The sequence below is a fragment of the Sus scrofa genome, chromosome 15, assembly GCF_054392235.1.
Source record: "Sus scrofa isolate SSC_HxYL_T2T_F1_AM1 chromosome 15, Sscrofa_HxYL_maternal_Yorkshire_Landrace_v2.0, whole genome shotgun sequence".
Taxonomy (NCBI): domain Eukaryota; kingdom Metazoa; phylum Chordata; class Mammalia; order Artiodactyla; family Suidae; genus Sus; species Sus scrofa.
Genome location: NC_139397.1, coordinates 114168583 through 114187877, shown reverse-complemented (window position 1 = coordinate 114187877; position 19295 = coordinate 114168583). Strand labels below are relative to the sequence as shown.

General features: G+C 34.6%; 1 protein-coding gene across 12 annotated transcripts in view; it reads left to right on the top strand.

The window, feature by feature from the left end:
* Positions 1-19295, top strand: part of DNAH7 (dynein axonemal heavy chain 7) — a 262758-nt gene that overhangs the window by 175205 nt on the left and 68258 nt on the right. For all 12 annotated transcript variants that reach the window (XR_014830006.1, XM_085000229.1, XM_085000233.1 and 9 more), the window contains 2 exons: positions 10437-10591; positions 17381-17571. Coding sequence is in view for 11 of the 12 variants with exons in the window: in XM_085000229.1 (XP_084856355.1) it covers positions 10437-10591; positions 17381-17571 (346 nt within the window). In the remaining variant the exon portion in view is untranslated. The remainder of the gene's footprint in view (positions 1-10436; positions 10592-17380; positions 17572-19295) is intronic.

The following is a 19295-nucleotide window of genomic DNA, read 5'->3' as shown; positions in this document are numbered from 1 at the left end:
GGAGTTCGATACTATATCAGGGGAAATATCCTAATGGACAGATTGATGAGTTAATGGAAAATTCCCAAGAGAAGTAATGTAAATGCAACTGAAAGGAGGCAGAGAGTATGGGGGGAAAAATAAACATACTATTTGTAATTCTTTAAAAATAAATAAACAAAATTAAGCACAAGGTACTCTGCTCTGATAATCTAAATTAATCCAGAAGAGAAATAATAGAATATAGATAAATGATAAATATGTATATTAGTTTGCAGCTAAAATAGATTTTTTTTAAGTGCCTTTTAAAAAGTGTAGTTCATTTTTTAAATTACTTAACAAGTAAGTGGCATACAGTTTGCATGGACATTTAAGGTTAGAATACACTTTAGGCATTGACATATATAGGAGGTTTCTGAACGTTTAAAAGTTCACCTTTTGAAAGCCTCATATATGGTTGGTGGGAATGCACACAGGTGCAGCCACCGTGGGAAACAATGCAGAGATTCCTGAAAAATTAACAATAAAACTGCCATATGATCTAGCCATTCCACATCTAGGTATTTATCCAAACAAAAACACTAGTTTGAAAAGGTATATGCATCTCTATGTTCATCACAGCATTATTTACAATAGCCAAGATAAGGAAGCAACCCAAATGTAACAGATGAATAATAAAGATGTGGTGTATATATACAATGACGTACTACTCAGCCATTAAAAAAAAAAAGAATGAAATTTTAAGTTCTCTTGTGGTGCAGTGGGTTAAGGATCCAGCACTGTCACTGCAGTGGCTTGGGTCACTTTTGCGGCATGGACACTTCCACATGCTGCAAGCGTGGCCAAAAAAAGAAAAAAAAATTAATGAAATCTTGACACTTAGGACAACATGGATGAACCTTGAGAGTACTGTGTTAAGTGAAATAAGTCAAATGGAAAAAGACAGATACTACATGATTTCACTCATATGTGAAATACTAAATAAATAAATAAATAAATACATACGTACGGAGAACAGAGTACTGGTTACAGGGGGGAAGAGGTGTCGGGGGAGGGTGAAATAGGTAAAGGAGTCAACTATATGATGATGAATGGAAACCAAACCTCTGGTGGTGAGCATGCTGTAGTGTGTACAGAAGTCAAAATATAATATCGTAGATATGATAAAATTTTATTTTAAAAATTTAAATAGAAAAAGTCTACCTTTTACTTTTGTCTAGCTGAACCAATTAACTTCAGCCTAAAGAATAGTCTGATTTTATTTTTATTATTGTTGCTCTTGTTTCCCTCTTCCCAGTCAGTTATGAATATAGTTGGTCCTACCCTGTATAGTGGTAGATAGATAATTACCATATTTGCAATTTATATACCTTTGTTCTACCTAGAAGGACATTTACAACCTATTTCTATAACTCTGTCCATTCAGTGGAGGGTAAATTCCTTCTTTTTTCTAGCAAATAAATGTACCCTTTCTTTGGGGTCCAGTCATATTTCAATAATACTCCAGTGGTATTCATGAATATTTCTGCTTTAAAGCTTTCAAATCTTTCAGTGATTATTTTTCAAGACAAACTTCTATTTTGGGAGAGACTGAGATAGAAAATGGTTTTTATGAGCCATAACCCCTACCTACATTTTTGTTCTTTGTAAAAGTATTGAAATATTAGCAACAAGTTATGGTAGCGACCTTACTAAGAAAGAAATATTAACATTTTTCATTCTTGGCTTTTTTGTCAATGATTTTGGTAATCTTACACTGAGAGCTTTCAGTAGATAGGTCAAGGTGATTGTTTTGAAGTATCAGGCCAAGTATCTTACCTACTTGCTAGAGAGTTCTTCCATTCACCATACCTAATAGGGAGCATTACTAAGGACCTGACCCTGTGCTGAGTGATTTTCATAGACTATCTCAGCTGAGGGAGGAGTCAATTATTTAGGGAACTGGAAGAATATATAAAATTTGGACAAGTTAGAACATAATTAACTTTTGGAGATACTGACACTTGAAGGTCCTTGACTAATCAGAATTTCAAGTGCTAATGATAACATTAAGTATAATTGAATTCTATCTGAATGTTTCACAAAGTATTATTAGGATTGTTCAACAGCTTGGTAAGTAGATCAGCCCTATGTCTAATATAACTCTGCTTTTTAAAAATGCCTTTAAATTTTCATTTCAATAGAATCAGATGAATTAGGTTTATTTCAGCAGTAATAACTGAGAGGAATACTAACCTTTCTTTGTCTGTTTTCGTGTGTATGTAAAGAGGAAAATAGCAAAACTCTTTGAAATGCACCACTGCTGTATATTCGGATTCCTTCGTTCCATGCAGACTACAGTGAATCTGTATTATCATGCTAGAAGTCTCTATTTTACAAAAACCCAAAAGAGCACCAAATATAAGTCCTCTCTAGACTATAATAAAAGAACAAATACTATCAAAACTTGAAGTTGTGGGTGCTATAAAAATTCAGTTTCCATTTGGGAACCACTGGTTTTAAAGCATTTCTGGATTCAAGAATGTTTGGTGGAGAAAATAAGAAAGATTGTATACAGAAATGTCTTTGTCTTTGTCTTCGTCAAAAAAATAATGCAAACTCATGATGGAGAGGAAATAATAAATATAGTACTCATTCATTTCAAATTCAAGAATTATATTCTTACAAAAAGTGAAGATATTTAAGAAATATGTTGTATATAGCTCTCCACAATAATTATTGTTAGATATATATACATAATTTAAAACCAGTACATTCTTTTCTACCTACCCTGAAGAATATCTCCCAGAAATTTTATTCATCTGATATGTTATTCTATGGAAGCTCTAATCTTCAAAAACAAATATTGTAAGCTGAAGCCACAACATTGTCCTGTTTTTGAATCAAAAAGATGTTATATTTATTAAAGGCATTCTTTGGGGAAAGTAAGTTTTAATACCGCTGTAAACTTGGTATTGAACAATGAGTGTGTGTTTATTATATTTTGTATATGTAACGAATATACAAAGAGAGAAAGACAGAGAGACCGAGAATAGATACCTAGTTGTGCCTAAACAATTTATTTGAAAACATTTTCATTTTTTCCGTTGCATCTTTGTTGAAAATCAGTTGTCCATATTATGGGCAGGTCTATTTCTGCATTGTATATTCTGTTTCATTGATATATCTGTCTTGATGCAAATGCCACATTCTCTTAATTAGTGTAATTTATATTAAATCAGATAATGTGTCTTCCAACTTTGTTCTTTTTCAAAAAGTTGTTTAGTTTTTACCTTTCAATATAAATTTTCGTATATCTACAAAAGATTCTGCCAAGATTTTGATAGAGATTGCAGGATCTATAGGTCAAAATTTGGGAAAATTTGACAACTTAATATATTTTCTATTCAGTGAACACAGTCTATCTCTCCATTTATTTAGATCTTTGATGTCTTTTATCAGTGTTTCATTAGATTTATACACAGTACTTTAAAATTTTTGTGTGCTATTGTAAACGTTACTTTTAAAAAATTGTTTAGTTTTTCACTGCTAGTATTAGGAAAGCAATTTATTTTTGAATATTGACCTTTTTACCTTGTGACCTTGATAAATTCATTTATTCTGGGATCTTTTGTGTAGATTCACTGGGATATTCTATAGAGAAAGTTTATTGCCCACTTTCTAATCTATATATTTTTTTCTTGGCATGTAGCACCGACAAGGACTTCCTATACTGGCAAATATAATATATAATATTTATACTTGTTATGCAAGTATAACTTATACTAGCAAGTATAATGGATAAACATAATGGATAATATATAATATTTATACTTGTTATGCAAGTATAACTTATACTAGCAAGTATAGTGGATGAACATTGTTGTCTTTAACTCAATTTTCTGAAAAAGCAGGCAGTCTTTGACTATGCATATGGTTTTTGATAGGGTTTTTTTTGTACATCCTTTTTATCAGGTGAAGGAAATTGCCTTCTCTTCGTGGTTTGCTAGGGGTTTTTATCACTAATGCTTGGTAAATTTTATCATGTGCTTTTTCTGCATCTGAGATGATCTTATGGTTTTTAAAATTTAGTCTGTTAATGTGGTGAATTGTATTGATTGATTGATTCATTCATTCATTTTAAACCTGCCTGCATTCCCAGAATAAGCCCTACCCTGTCATCATCTATTTTCCTATTTACATGTTTCTGACTTAATTTGTTAATACTTTGTGGAAGATTTTGTTTTTATGTACATGAGGGATATTGGTATGTGTTTTCTTTTATTGTAATGTCTGTATGGTTTTAGTAGCAGAATAATGATTGAACTGGAAAGTGTTCTTTCCCATTCTATTTTTTGGAAGACATGATGTAGAATAGAATTCTTTCTTTCTTCAAATGTTTGATACAAATGACCAAAAAGTAGTTCCTGTTGTGGCGCAGTGGAAATGAATCCGACTAGGAACCATGAGGTTGCAAGTTCAATCCCTGTGGGTTAAGGATCCAGTGTTGCCGTGAGCTGTCGTGTAGGCCCCAGACGCAGCTCGGATCCCACACTGCTGTGGCCCTGGTGTAGGCTGGCGGCTACAGCTCTGATTCGACCCCCCTAGCCTGGGAACATCCATATGCCACGGGTGCGGCCCTAAAAAGAAGCAGAAAGAAAAAAAAAAGAAATGACCGAAGAAACTGTACCTGGACTTTTCTTTGTTTGATGATCTTATCTATGAATTCGACTTTAAAATACTTGTAGGATTTTCACGTTATCTGTTTGTTTGCAAGATTTGGAGGTATCCATCTTTTAAGAAATCAGTCCATTTCAACTAAGTTGTCAGATTTATGGGCATGGAGTTGTTTGCAATATTCCCTTATCACCCTTTCAGTGTGTGCAGGGTCTGTGATAATCTCTATCATTCTTGATGTTAGTAATTTGTACCTTATTTGTTTAGCTGGACTTGGATAAATTTTTTTGATCCTAAAACAAGCCTTCTATTTAATTGTTTTTCTCCTTTTTTTTTTTTTTCTTTTGGTATTCAGTTCATCAACTTCTGGTTTAATATCTATTATTTATTTTTCCTTTGTTTGCTTTTGACCTAAATTTCTCTTCTTTTTCATAAGGTGGACCCTTAGGTGATTGATTTTGTATTTTTATTCTTTTCTAATCTATACATTTAATGCTATGCATTTTCCATTAATAATCGCTTTAACTACATAGCACAAATTTTGATATGGTCTATTTTTTTAAATATTTTCTAACTTGAGGATTTTTCTTTGAGCCATAAGTTATTTATAAAATGCATTATTTAATTTTCAAATATTTGAGAATTTTTGAGGTTTCTTTCTGCTATTTGCTTTTTAATTTTTAACTTAATTCCATTATGTTCAGAGAGCATAATTATGATTCCAATTGCTTTAAATTTGTTGCAGTCTGTTTTGTGGCATAAATATGGTCTGTGAGAATGTTCCATGTACACTTGAAAAAAAATATGTGTTATTGGATGGAGAGTTGTTTAAATACCAATTGGATTGAGTTGTTTAAGAGTGTTTTTCACATCTTCCATGTCCTTGCTAATATTCTATCTGCTTGTCTCTTTGTTCCTATCAGTTTTAGCTTCCTGTATTTTGGAGCTCAGTTGTTAGATGCATTCAAATTTAAAATTATTATGTATTCTTGATGAATTTTTGTCCATATGTATTGTTCTTCTTTATTCCTGACACTTTTCCTTGTTTTGAAAGTCTCCCTTTAGAACTTTTTCTTGTTCTGAAGTCTCTCTTTTTCTCATAATATTATAGCTGGTCCAGCTGTCTTTTAATTGGTGTTTGCATGATATATACTTTACTGTCATTTTGCTTTTAATGTAAATATCTTATTATACTTAAATGGGTTCCTTATAGACAGCATACAGTTAGATCTTAGATTTGTTCCAGTCTGATAATCTCTCTCCTTCAGTTAGTAAATTTAGACAACTTTATACTTGATGTGTTTGAGATCATTGAATTTGTATTTACTGTTTTATTATTTTTCTGGTTTTATATCTGATTTTCATTGCCTTGTAACCATACAGATCCCGTTTACCCTCCTGTTATGCTGTATTAGTCATATGTATTATGTCCGCATACATTGAAACTCTGTCCCTCTCCCCCACATTGTTAATATTTTGTCTCAATATTTATATTTTAAGGAACTTAAAAGGGGGAAATAGCCTATAATTTTTTGCTATTTTTCACACTTATTTTATTTTTAAAATTCACTATAATGTCATTTCCTTTAAGGGTGAAGAACTTTAGCATCTGTTTAGAGTAGATTTGCTAGCAAATAATTTTTTTAGTTTTGTTCATTTGAGAATGTCTTTTTATGCTTGAAAGATATTTCTGGTGGATTTAGAATTCTGGGTTGACAGTTCTTTTCTTTCAATACTTTAAATATGTTCTCCTCTGTTATGGCTCCATAATGTCTGATGTAAAATCTGCAGTATTTTAAATTATTGTCATCTATATGTAATATATCATTTTTCTCTGACTACTTTTAAAATATTTTTTCAAGTCTTTGATTTTTAGCAGTTTGATTATGATGTTGCTGGGTGTGGGTGGATTTTTTTTCCCTTAGTTTCTCCTTTTTGAGAATTGCTGAGTTTTGTGAAGCTGTAAATTTATGTGTTTCACTGAATTTGGAAATATTTCAACCATTTTTAAAAATGTTTTCTACACTAATTTCTTTGTCCTCATCTCTGGACCCCAGCGACATGAGTGTTTAAATATTTTTTTCACAGGTCTTTGAGCCTCCCATTCTTTTTTATTTTCCACCTTTTTTTCTCCTCATTGTTCAAATTGTATTATTTTGATTCATGGGTTTCTTCTGTTGTCTCCTTTCTGCTGTTGAGTCCTTACAGTGAAATCTTTATTTCAGATGTTACATTTTTCAGTTCTAAAATTTCCATTTGGTTCTTTTTATACATTCTATTTCTTCTGCTGAGAACACCTCCCTTTCCATTTATTTCAAAATGTTCCTTTACCAAATGAAGTGCGGTTATAGTAACTGTTTTAAAGTTTTTTTTTTCTGATAATTCTAACATTTTGCTTTTACTTGGAAAATTAGTCACATTCTGGTTCTTTATATACCAAGTAATTTTGGATTGAATCCTGTTACAGCAGCCTGAGCAGATTATGACACCTTTCAGGCTTGATGCACAGCAGAGGCCCCTTTCCCAGCATTTCTCTCCAGAGAAATGGGTTTCGCTCAATGTTTCAGGGGACTGCTCTGCTATGGTATTACAACTCTGTGGCTTGGGTTAACCTGGGGGTAGGGACAGAAGAGAAGACAGAGATCCCCTCAGCACTCTCTAGCTTACATGTGATCATTTTCTCAGTCTTCTAGTTTGAGTTTTTGCTACCTGTGCCTGCTGCACAGTTTCCCCCAATGGGGCCTGTTGTCAGACCAAATCCAGAAGATAACCCCCCCACCCATACACACACATGAAACTCACCACCCCCTTATTGGTCATTCCTCAAGTTTTAACTTTCTTCCAATTCACTTGTTATTACTTACTTTTTAGAATCTGCAAGCTTTTGATTTTTGTGGCTTTTTCCCTTGAAGTTTTCATTGTAATCAGTGACAGAGATAGGCTATGATGGACTTTGCCCACTTTGGTCAACACCAGAAGACCTTTCCTTTAATTTGAGATGGTGTTCTTTGGACCAGTATTCTCCATGCAAGGATAATCTCTTATAAAATGTCCATTTTAGAATAAGTTGACTTGTATGGTGTTTGTCAGATTTTTTTTTTTTTGCTCTTTCCTTTTCAGTAAATTATTATATGCAGATTTTATTTGATCTGGGGGAAAAAAGGGTAAAGAAGAATCAGCATGGATCCTTCCCTCGAAGAATACACAATTTAACCAAATGATGCAGTTAAGAAATTACCATAGTAGAATATTATCATTATATGAAAGTACCATAAATGTAATATGGATGAATGGGTAAAAATGGTCAGAGAGAATAGAGATCAAGACAGGCTTTTGTGGACTGCACGGCATTTGAATTAACCTTAAAACATGAGTAATACTTGAACGTGAAAGGATGGGGAAGAAGTGCACTTTGGGTAAAGAAACAGCATGAACAGGTAGCTAAAAAATGTAGAAACAACAGAAGGAAGAGTGAGTCATTCAGTTTCTTTAGGGAGGCATGAATGCTAACACTCACATAATCCTCCAACCTTAAAAATATTTCTGTGATGTAAAAGAGACATGGAAACAACCCAAATGTCCATCAACAGATATTTAGATTAGGAAGATGTGGTATATATACACAATGGAATACTACTCAGCCATAAAAAAGAACAAAATGATGCCATCCTCAGCGACATGGATGGAACTAGAGTCTCTCATACTGAGTGAAGTAAGTCAGAAAGACAAAGACAAATACCATATGATATCACTTAAATCTGGAATCTAATATTTGGCACATGAACCTTTCCACAGAAAAGAAAATCATGGTCTTAGAGAATAGACTCGTGGTTACGAAGGGGGAGGGGAAGGGGGTGGGATGGATTGGGAGCTTGGGGTTAATAAATGTAGACTATTGCCTTTGTGATGGATTAGCAATGAGGTCCTGCTGTGTAGCACTGAGAACTATGTCTAGTCATTCATGATGGAGCATGATAATGGGAGAAAAAAGAATGTATACATGTATGTTTAACTGGGTCACCATGCTATACAGTAGAAAATTGACAGAACACTGTAAACCAGCTATAATGGAAAATATAAAAATCATTATACAAATCAAAAAAAAATTCTATAATGTAAAACAATGAAACGACTACATACTTATAAGTTTTGTTCCTTTCTAATTTCCCTCTCACTCCCTTTAGCTTCTTATGGATATGATTCTCTTTTTTATTTGTTGATTACATCTAAGATATTTCACTACACTTTTGTTCTAATTTCTTTCTAAATTAATATAATGAAATGAATTATCCCCCCCAATCATATGTTGAAGATATAACCCACATTGTGATTGTATCTGGAGAGAGGGCTTTCAAAGAGGTAATTAAGGTTAAATTAGGTCATAAGGACTCATCCAATAGGACTAACATCCTTATAAGGAGAGAAAAAGACATTAGGGATGTTCATACAGAGCAAAGACCCCCTGAGGACATAGCATCAAGAGGGCAGTTTTGTCTGCAAGCCAAGGAGAGGGGCTTCTGGAAAAACCAAACCTGCTGACACCTTGATCTTAAACTTCTAGCCTCCCAAATTATGAGAAAATACATTTCTGTATTTATTATGGCAGCCAACACTGACTAATACATTATATAATGCTATTATTGGAAAGTTGTGGTTATTTTCATTTGGGACAGATTATCCAATGAAACTTTAAATTTATGTTGAGATGGAATTGAATATATTATCCTTTTTCATATCCAGCTTTTTTTTTCTTTTTTTTTGTGCAAGTCACCTTTTATTTTCTCTTCCTGCTCTTCTGATACTCTGCCTGAATTTGCTGTGCTCACTTTTGACAAATATGGCAGTATCTTTAAGATACTGGCCAAAATTATGATTTTTGTTTACTGAAATTTCTAAGAGAAAGAAAAAGAGCGGTAATCTTAATACTGATTACATTTCACACGAGGAAAGAAGCTTTATGGTTGGATACCATGTGGTGATGGCAGATACTGGTTAACTCTTTGTGACCCCACAACAATCTGGACAATAAACTGGGTGCCTCATGGTTCACTGCTCTTGTTCTTATCCTAACACGGGGATGTGAGTGAGAATAAAGCAGTAAGGGTGATCTCTCACAGTGCCAGAACCCTGACTTTCAGAGAATACATTTCTGTCCATAAGCTCACAGTCTCTAGGCAAGCATGTAGTGAACTACATACATGACATTAAATATACAGGTGTTTGAAACAATTTCTGGGTCAATTGGGTTAACACTTAAGGGTCGGTGGTTATTATGAAGGTTAGATGATAAAATTTTCTTCCCACCTTTTTTTTAGACCATTCCATTTTTAATGGTCTAGATTCCAAAGAGAGACATGATGTCTCCATCCTTTATTTTTCCATCTTGTACAAATGATACCAGGGAGAAGCTGAAATGAGGTGGCTTGGCCAAAGTTACATGAGTAATTAATGGCAGGACCTAATGAAGAATTGCAGTTTTCTTATATCTAGTACTCTTGATGGTTAGCATTATGATTTAAAAAGCAAGAGCAGCAAATATTTTCAAAACCATAATTAACATTTAGAGAATTGTAATTTTCCAAAAGGAGTAAAAGAACTTGTGTTAAATTTGCCAGATGGCTTTTAGAGTTGCCAATCTAGTAGCCTGCTGAATTTAAATGTCTCTGCTTCAAGAACACAGTCTTATAGAAAAATAAAGAGTAAAATATTACTATAAAGCATAAACTGAAAGAAGGTGATTCATGCATCAGCTTAGATATGAATCATGACTTTACCAGCATTGTCTTTCTTTTCCCTTTCAGGAATGCAAGAAGGTGGCCTCTGATGATAGATCCTCAAGGTCAGGCTAATAAATGGATCAAGAACATGGAAAAAGCCAATAGTCTTCATCTAATCAAACTGAGTGATCCTGATTATGTCAGGACTCTGGAAAATTGCATCCAGTTTGGCACCCCTGGTATGTAGTTGAACAACAAACATACATTATAGAAATGCCTGGAGAGGGCACAATAAACCCAAAGAGATATAGGAATTTTTTTTAAAGGTATTTGTGTTAGACTTCCCCTCAGCTTTAATGATTACTTTCTTAATGTCTTTCATTATTTATTGATGGTTAATCAAATGAGCGCTTTAGAGATCATAGCTCTAGCAGGTTAGGATGCTTTCTTTGTCTCAAGATTCATTTGTGATGTCTCCTTTAATTTAGCTGTTTTCATTTTTGTCTGTTGTTTGCCATTCTTTAGTTCTCATTGTAGCTCCACTTGTACAATTAAAAGGGCCATTCGATATGCCAAAAGTATCTTAACTCAGTAGTCCAACTATCTATTTATTCTTTTCTCAGCTTATCCTACGAGAAAGTGGCAGAGAAGTGTGTATGCATTTCACATGGCTGACTATTATCTGCCATTTACAATGGAGAGATTAGAAACATGGCAGTGTTTCAGTAAAGCTCTATGCACAGGTCTCATTTGTCAAACAAAACAAAATACTTAAATGATTTGAGTATATTGGGGCTGTTCTTCACGTTTTAAATCCATGTTACCTATCAAATTTTGACTATTTATTTGACCAAATAAATTGCCAGCGTTATGAAAGTACAACATATTTAGCCTCTAGACAAGTTTAGCAAATCCCAGTTGCTAATAGAGCCAGGGTTACATGGAACAATCATAACAAATATACCAGATAGTCTTACAGTTTATTTTTGCATATTAATAATTAACCTTTAAAATGTTAATTATAATTTTAGGCTTGGTTTGGGTAAGCATAAAATGGAAAAAGTCTAAATCTACCTACAAAGTCTTGTGTTTATGTGTATGGACACACAGACACACACACAGTTGTTATTTGATTCATCCAACTGGTGTTCTAGAATTATAATGTAGTGACATGGAGTTACCAAGAAAGGGAGAACATGATCTCTACTGTCAATATCTTGCTTGTTTAATGGGCAAGGTCAGACTTGCAACTGTCATGTAAACATGTGTAACTGTTATAAAAGTAGAAAATGGACATACTTCAATAACTTTGTTAGGACTGCTGTGCTGGCTCTGGAATAACAGTACCTGCCTTTCTTACTCAGTTACAGAATCCCAGAAAGGTCAGTTCAGGGACCTTTCTAAGACTCAGTTTCCGCATCTATACTTTGACTGTATAGTGTGAGGAAGAAAAGAGTTACTGTAATTTGAGTACTTACAACAGTGTCTGATCAGCTCAGTTTATATTATCTTTTGGTTTGGAGTTTACTATGTGATTTATGTTTATTATCTCTTAATTATATTAGAATCACATTTAATTATCTTGTAAAATAAGAAAGGCACAGATGGTGAACTTAGGAGAATTTAGAGGAATCAGTGAAGACTTCTTAAAAGAACTGGCACCTTACATACCTTAAGTAATTAAAATTACTTAATTTAAATATTTAAGTCATTTGCTGAAACAGTAAAGGCAATTAAGTGATAATTGAACATCTACCACATGCTGGACATACTGGAGATTTCTGCGATCATAGTCATATATCTTGATGTTAGTATTGCATCATTTTAGAGAGGAAAGGGTCATACAGACAATCCTTCTAGAGTTTTTCAAACTATGGGTCACAGCTATGAGAGAGAGAATCAGCTTAGTGGGTCAAGACCAGCATTTTTAAATGAAATGCAATAAAGAAGAACAGAATGTATTGAGCTACATAGCATAGGGTAAAATTTCATGAAATTTTAAAAGTTTTATATGTACATGTGTATATTAGATCAAAATTTAAAATGTATTTCTTACTTGGAGTTTTGGCCATAAAAATCTGAAATCCAAGAGTAACTCTTTTTCATTTTTCTTTGTGTGTGTGTATGTGTGTGTGTGTGTGTGTGTTTTGTTTTTGTTTGGGGTGTGTGTGTGTGTGGCGCACGCACGTGCCACATCCATGGCATATGGAAGTTCCTGGGCCAGGGATCTAATTGAAGCCATAGCTGCAACCTACACCACAGCTTCGGAAATGCTGGATCCTGAACCCACTGCACTACAGCGTGAACTCCCCAGTAGTAATTCTAATAACCACTACATTTTAAGTGCTAGAGAATGTTAAGGTAAGCAAGGTGCTAGAGGATGTTAATTACGTGGCCTAGCTAGTACTGTATCCCTAATTAGAGCAAGCATTAAAACTAATCCCCAAGTCTTCTGCCTCTGTCCAGTGCTTACTACATCCGTCACAGTTGCTTTAACCTACTTTTTGGAATGAAATACTTTAAAAATGGATAATGATTATTCACAATGCCTTCTAACATTAATCATCAGAAAGAAGTGAAAAGTTTTAAATCTATTATAGAAAGAGAAACAGATGGCAAATTTTGTAACTATTTTTATATTTAACCTTCAAGTAAAAGAATCAGTTACTGTTCCAGTTTGAAAACATAGCAGTTAAAGACTCTTCCATTTAAGAAGTTATCTTTAGATTTTGGCCCATATCAGGACAGTGGTTTCTGATCTGTCGTCCCTGGCAGGCAGCCTGGGTAGGGAAGACAAAGGTTTCACCTTCACCCTCCTTGCCTCTGCTTCAACCAGAGCTGGCCTCCACTTTCTTTGTTTATATTGAGCTTTAAGATAAAAATCCTCTTTGGAAAAAAAAAAGGATCCTGCTGCTTAAAAAAAAAGTTCGAAAGCCAGTGTTCTAGAAAGTGAAGGTACCTCTATATTAGCTACACCAATGGATAAGGTGTACATAGAATGTTATTCATATTAATATTGCTGATAAATCAATTTACTTGAAAAATAAACGAAAACAATTTTTTTGATTTTTAAAAAGAAATCAACTTGTACGGAAGATCTTTAAAGGGCTTTCCATTAACTCTACAGAAGAAATTCTTTGTCTTAAGAGCTGCATCCGATTTCACAGAAGAAATTCTTTGTCTTAAGAGCTGCATCCGATTTCACTTTGTGAAATCAGATTGTTATGATCATTATACAATTACAGATGTGATAAATTCATTTGAGTAATAAAAAACATGAGAAAAAAAAAAAAGAGCTGCATCCGGCATTATCTGAGCCTTCCGTACTTTTATCTTATCTCCTAGCACTTTCTTTTCTCTGCATGTAACATATAAGGGAGGCGAAACTACTTCTAGTTTAATGCTTTTTTCACTTGCTTCTTTCTTTGTTCACTCATTCACCTAACAAGCAGTTATTTTGCAACTACCACATGCCACTGAAAATACAGCATGCACTGACAGACTTGGTCTCTGCTGTCTTAGAGCTTTGGTTTAAAGAAATGGATTACACGTGGAATGAGGGTTGGAAGGTGGTACAAAGAAACAAACAGAACCAAGTATTCTTTTCAAATTTCTTTGAAAATGTGAGTACCGGGGAGTAGGCAGTATACATAACAACATGGCATTGTTTCACATTTCTTAGCTTTCTGCTGCGCTCTTCCTTCCATTTGATGAATTCCTTTAAATTTCATCCTGTAAGATGCAGCCCAGACACCATTTTCTATGACATCTCCCTTGACCTCTCCAGTGAAGTGCCACTACCAAAGCTTTTTACAGATTTCTAGGATTGCCCTTGTCATTGTGTGCATAAGTGTTTGTTTCTTACCTCCAGCTCTTTGAGGGTCCCCAGGAGGTGCTCCATAATTTTTGAATCTACTTTGAATACAGTGTGCTGCACAGCTGAACAGATTTGTTCCTATTAATTTGAAAGCTTACATAGGGTAATATAGGTAATTCATAATTTTAAAAAACCCTGATATCGTTAATGTCCTAAATGCAGAAGAAATTTGAAAAGAAGCCTAGGTTCTCTTTGTCTGTTGCTAAGGACAACTGTTTGCAGTGAGATGATCTGCTTTACTCAAAGATAGTAGCAGCCCTGTGTTTGGATTCCCAGGCCTGGTTTCCCACAAGCTTTGCAAATACAGGATGGGCTGGTGCTTGGGAATGAGAAAGGAGGTTTTTACATAAACATCAGCATTTTGTTAACTTCGATGATAGAAATATGAAGAGAGAAAAGCCTGTCTCATAAATTCGCTCCTATGTTTTAACATGAAACATATTTTGATCTAATTAAACGTTAAAGACATAAGTTCAGGTCAAAATAAAATAGTTAAATTAAGGATAGCATTTTGTATAATTCATGTACATATGGATTTTGGTTTTTTTCTGTTTTCAAATTTAAAATACTTTTGATTTTCTAGTGAGGCTTATAATACAATAAATATTCAATGCTAAGAGCATATTTCTTTGAAATCTGGATGCTATAGAAATCTTTCCTAACAGGTTTGAGACTTTATTCTACTAGTGAGGAAATAAATTTTCACTTTTGGGGAAAAGAATCAAGTCTGTAGTACTTAAGTTTTTTGGTGTGTTTGTAATACTTAAGTTTTATGATGTATATTTTAGCTTTGAAAAGAGACACTTATACATGTTAATGTAGACATTCTTAATTCCATGTCAAACTAAGAAACAATAGAGGGAGAATAAGAGATGAAATTGTGTAACATAATATTAATTTTTAGTAAAGGATAATTTTAAATATCAGATTTTATGCAAAAATCCTATGAGATGCCATGATTTGAGTTTGGCTATGGTAGCACCCCCAAACACCAAAATGTAAGACTTCAGTTTGGCAAATGTATCAAGTATCTTAGCAGTGTCACTGACACTTCAACCCAGGCTTCCCCTTCTACAGTGCTATCTTAAGAAAATATTCTGAAACACAAAGTGTTTGCAGCAGTACTCTTTATAATATTGAGAATAGGAAACAATCCAGATATCTGATAATGGACTATTGGTTTAAAAAAATGAAAGAACATTAATATTATGATTTATCATACAGTAATCAAAACATGTTTGTTTGTTAAAAACATGAGGAAATATTCTATAACGGCAAGCACAATAATGAGGATGTGAAATTAGACATATTGTTCAGTCTCAATTGTGTATAGAAAAATAATAAAAAGTACTGAAAAGGGGAGTTCTCGTTGTGGCTCAGCAGGTTAAGAACCCAACTAGTATCCATGAGGATGCAGGCCTTAATTAATTAATTAAAGTGGGTTAAGGATCCAACCTTGCAGCACAGGTCATGGATGTGGTTCAGATCTGGCATGTTGCTATGGCTATGGTGTAGGCTAGCAGCTACAGCTCCAATTTGACTCCTACTCTGGAAACTTCCACATGCTGTGGGGTGTGACCATAAAAAAAAAAAAAAACCTGAAAAGGAAAATATAATTTAAATCCAAATAATTATCATATATATGTATATAAATATATATGTATACATGGTTTGGTGTCCTATGTAAGTTTGGTGTCACAACTTACACATGCTGTGAGTCAACTACATAAAATATTTCTGGAGAGGGAGAGAAAGATCAAGAAAATCTGACTAGACACATAGTTTTCCAGTGTCTTCTGTTGAAAGATAAAGTGAAGCATTTGAAAATTTTTAAGAGTTTATTTAGGCAAAAAATCCATTCAAATCAGGCAGTGCCAAACCAGAAGTGATTAGAAGTGCTTCTCTGACAGGAGCTGGAGACAGACTTGGACCATGTAGAAACATAAGGAAGCAGAAATCCTATTTGGGTGTCTGTAATTGGTTGGCTTTGAGCTTTTTTTTTTCTCTTTTGGTCTTTTTTAGGGCGCCACCCATGACATGTGGAAGTTCCCAGGATAGGGGTCAAATTGCAGCTGCAGAGACTAGCCTACACCACAGCCACAGCAATGCCTGATCAGAGCCGTGTCTGTGACCTACACCACAGCTCATGGCAATTATGGATCCTTAATTCACTGAGCAAAGCCAGGGATCGAACCTGCATCCTCATGGATACTAGTTAGGTTTGTTACTGCTAAGCCCAACGGGAACTCATATCTTTGAGCTTTAATTTCATAACCTTGAGGCATTTACAGTCTTACATTTTGATTTACTTATGTAAGCTATTACAACTTAGAGCCATCTCAGTCTAGTGGCCTTCTTGTTTAATTAATTTAACATTTATTTTCCCCTACATTTTCCACGTGTTCTACAATAAGTGTGGGTTACTTTTATCATTAAGATATAGTAACTGTTTAAATAACTACACCTAGAGCTGCTTTTTTCCTGGAGTCTTAGACAAATATGTCGCACTAACATCATACCTGGGCACAGAGTGAATCCCAGACCCAGGGAGTGGGGAGGGTCCTGAGTAGGACTCTGACTAAAAGTGTGAAATAGGCAGGTAACCACATGGACTCACCAGTTAAGCTTCCCACAGATATCTGTATTTTTATGGCATCATCCCTTTATACTCAGAAGACAAAAATAATTTCAGGGGGATTTCTCACGCTGGCGCAGTGGGTTGAGAATCTGACTGCAGTGGCTCAGGTTGCTACAGAGGTACTGGTTTAATCTCTGGCTGGCTCAGTGGATCAAAGGATCTAGCACGGCCACCTGTGACTCAGATATAATCCCTGGCCTGGAACTTCCACATGCTGTATATGCAGCTGTAATAATAATAATAATAGGAATAATTTTATAAGTAATTAGAAACAGCAGCAAGTTAGAAGTCTGAAAGAATTTGCAGGGTTGAAAGTTTATAGTCAGATACATTCCCTGGCCCAGGAACGTCCATATGCTGTGGGTGTAACCATAATAATAATTATTATTATTATTATTATTTTATAGGTAATTAGAAACAGCAAGTTAGAAGCCTGAAAGAATTTGGAGGGGGAAAATTTAGAGTCGGTCAATACTTAAAATAACATGAAATCTTTTTCTGATTTTACTCCAGTGTTGCTGGAAAATGTGGGAGAAGAACTGGATCCAATTCTGGAACCTCTTCTACTAAAGCAGACCTTTAAGCAGGGTGGGAGCACGTGTATCCGACTTGGGGACTCCACCATTGAATATTCACCAGACTTCCGCTTCTATATCACTACCAAGCTGAGAAATCCTCATTACCTTCCTGAAACTTCAGTAAAGGCCAGTATCTAAAATAACGTTTCTTTATCAGATTTCACAATTAATGACTATATTTTCTTCCTGAGCCATTAGAAGAACCAGGTCTTCCGGAGAAAAATGGACTTCGTCCTTGCTTGGCATTTCCTGAAATTGCCATAGTAATTTCCCCATGTTGCTTTTGTATGAGCATGTAAGTAATAAAGGAGACTTCAGTATGCAGTGAAAAAAAGACCATAAGAATCTAATTTCGGCAATTGATATTATTCTTAGATTTTCATTGTTAAAAATAGATGGCATGTATGCATATTCTTTCTTTGTAATAAATGATAATATGCTAATTCTTAGAATGAGAATTCAGGAAGAGAATTCCATTCTTGCTTAGAATAAGGTTGCTGCTATCGGATTTTATATAATTACATAAAAGAACTGTTTTCAAATCACCAATTCTTTTAAAATACTAAAAATTCTTTTAGAAAGTAAAGTTACTTTAAAATTTTAGTCAGTGATTTAAAATGACTTGAGATGTTCGTCTGTAACCGAGCTCCTGTAGGCTATCCCCCCCTCTTCTTTTTTTGCTTTTTAGGGCCGCACCTGCTGCATACAGAGGTTCCCAGGCTAGGAATCGAATCGAAGCTACAGCTGCCGGCCTATGCCACAGTCATAGCAACGCAGGATCCAAGCCGTGTCTGCAACCTACACCATAGCAATGCCAAATCCTTAACCCACTGAGCAAGGTCAGGGGTCAAACCCACAACCTCATGGCTCCTGGTCCAATTCATTTCCACTGCACCTCAACGGGAACTCCAGTTATTCCCTTTTTTCCCAGTCCTTAGCCCTGGTTGGCACCTGATAAATGTTTGACAGATGTTTGTGAAATGAGCAAATGAGTGAGGGAAGGAAAGAAGCAGAGATGGCTTTCATTTATAGAAGCTAGAAGCAGAGGACATTAAGAAATACTGCTTCAGATTTTGAAAGACACATATGGAGATAAGATTTATCCAGAGAGTTCGAATGCTATCCTTTATTAGAAATATTTAAATTAACATAGGCATTGCTCTTTAGAGTCAGGGGAAGCACTAAGATGGCATAATTCATTCCCTCCAAGCACGATCCCTGCTTTTGAGCGATGTGAAAAGCAAATAATCTATGTAAAATGCTTACAATAAGGCCCAGCAATAGAAATACAAGAGTGTTAACTATTTAGCGTTATTATTTTTAAATGTAAGTGAAAGGAGTTCCTATCATGACTCAATGAGTTAAGAACCCAACTAGTATCCATGAGGATGCAGGTTCAATCCCTGGTCTCCCTCAGTGGGTTAAGGATCTGGCATTGCTATGAGCTGTGGTGTAGGTTGCAGATGTAGCTCAGATCCCATGTTGCTCTGGCTGTGGTGTAGGCTGGTGGCTACAGCTCTGATTTGACCCCTAGCCTAGGAATTTTCATATGCTGCAGGTGTGGCACTAAAGAATAAAATAAGAAATAAAAATTTAAAAAATAAAAATAAATGTAAGTGAAAGAATGGTTTTTTTTAATAAATCACATGGAAAATCCTTTTTACTTTCAGTGAAATCTATGCAAATATCACAAATAATATAAATAATCATTAGTACACTAACAACTAGTTATAGCAGAAGCCATAACCACTGTGGAGAGGAGACTATTTTATGATTCGAAATCCTTCAGGTCCCTAGAGGGTCTTATTGCTTCATTATTTTTAATTGTTGGGATTGATTAAACAGGGATT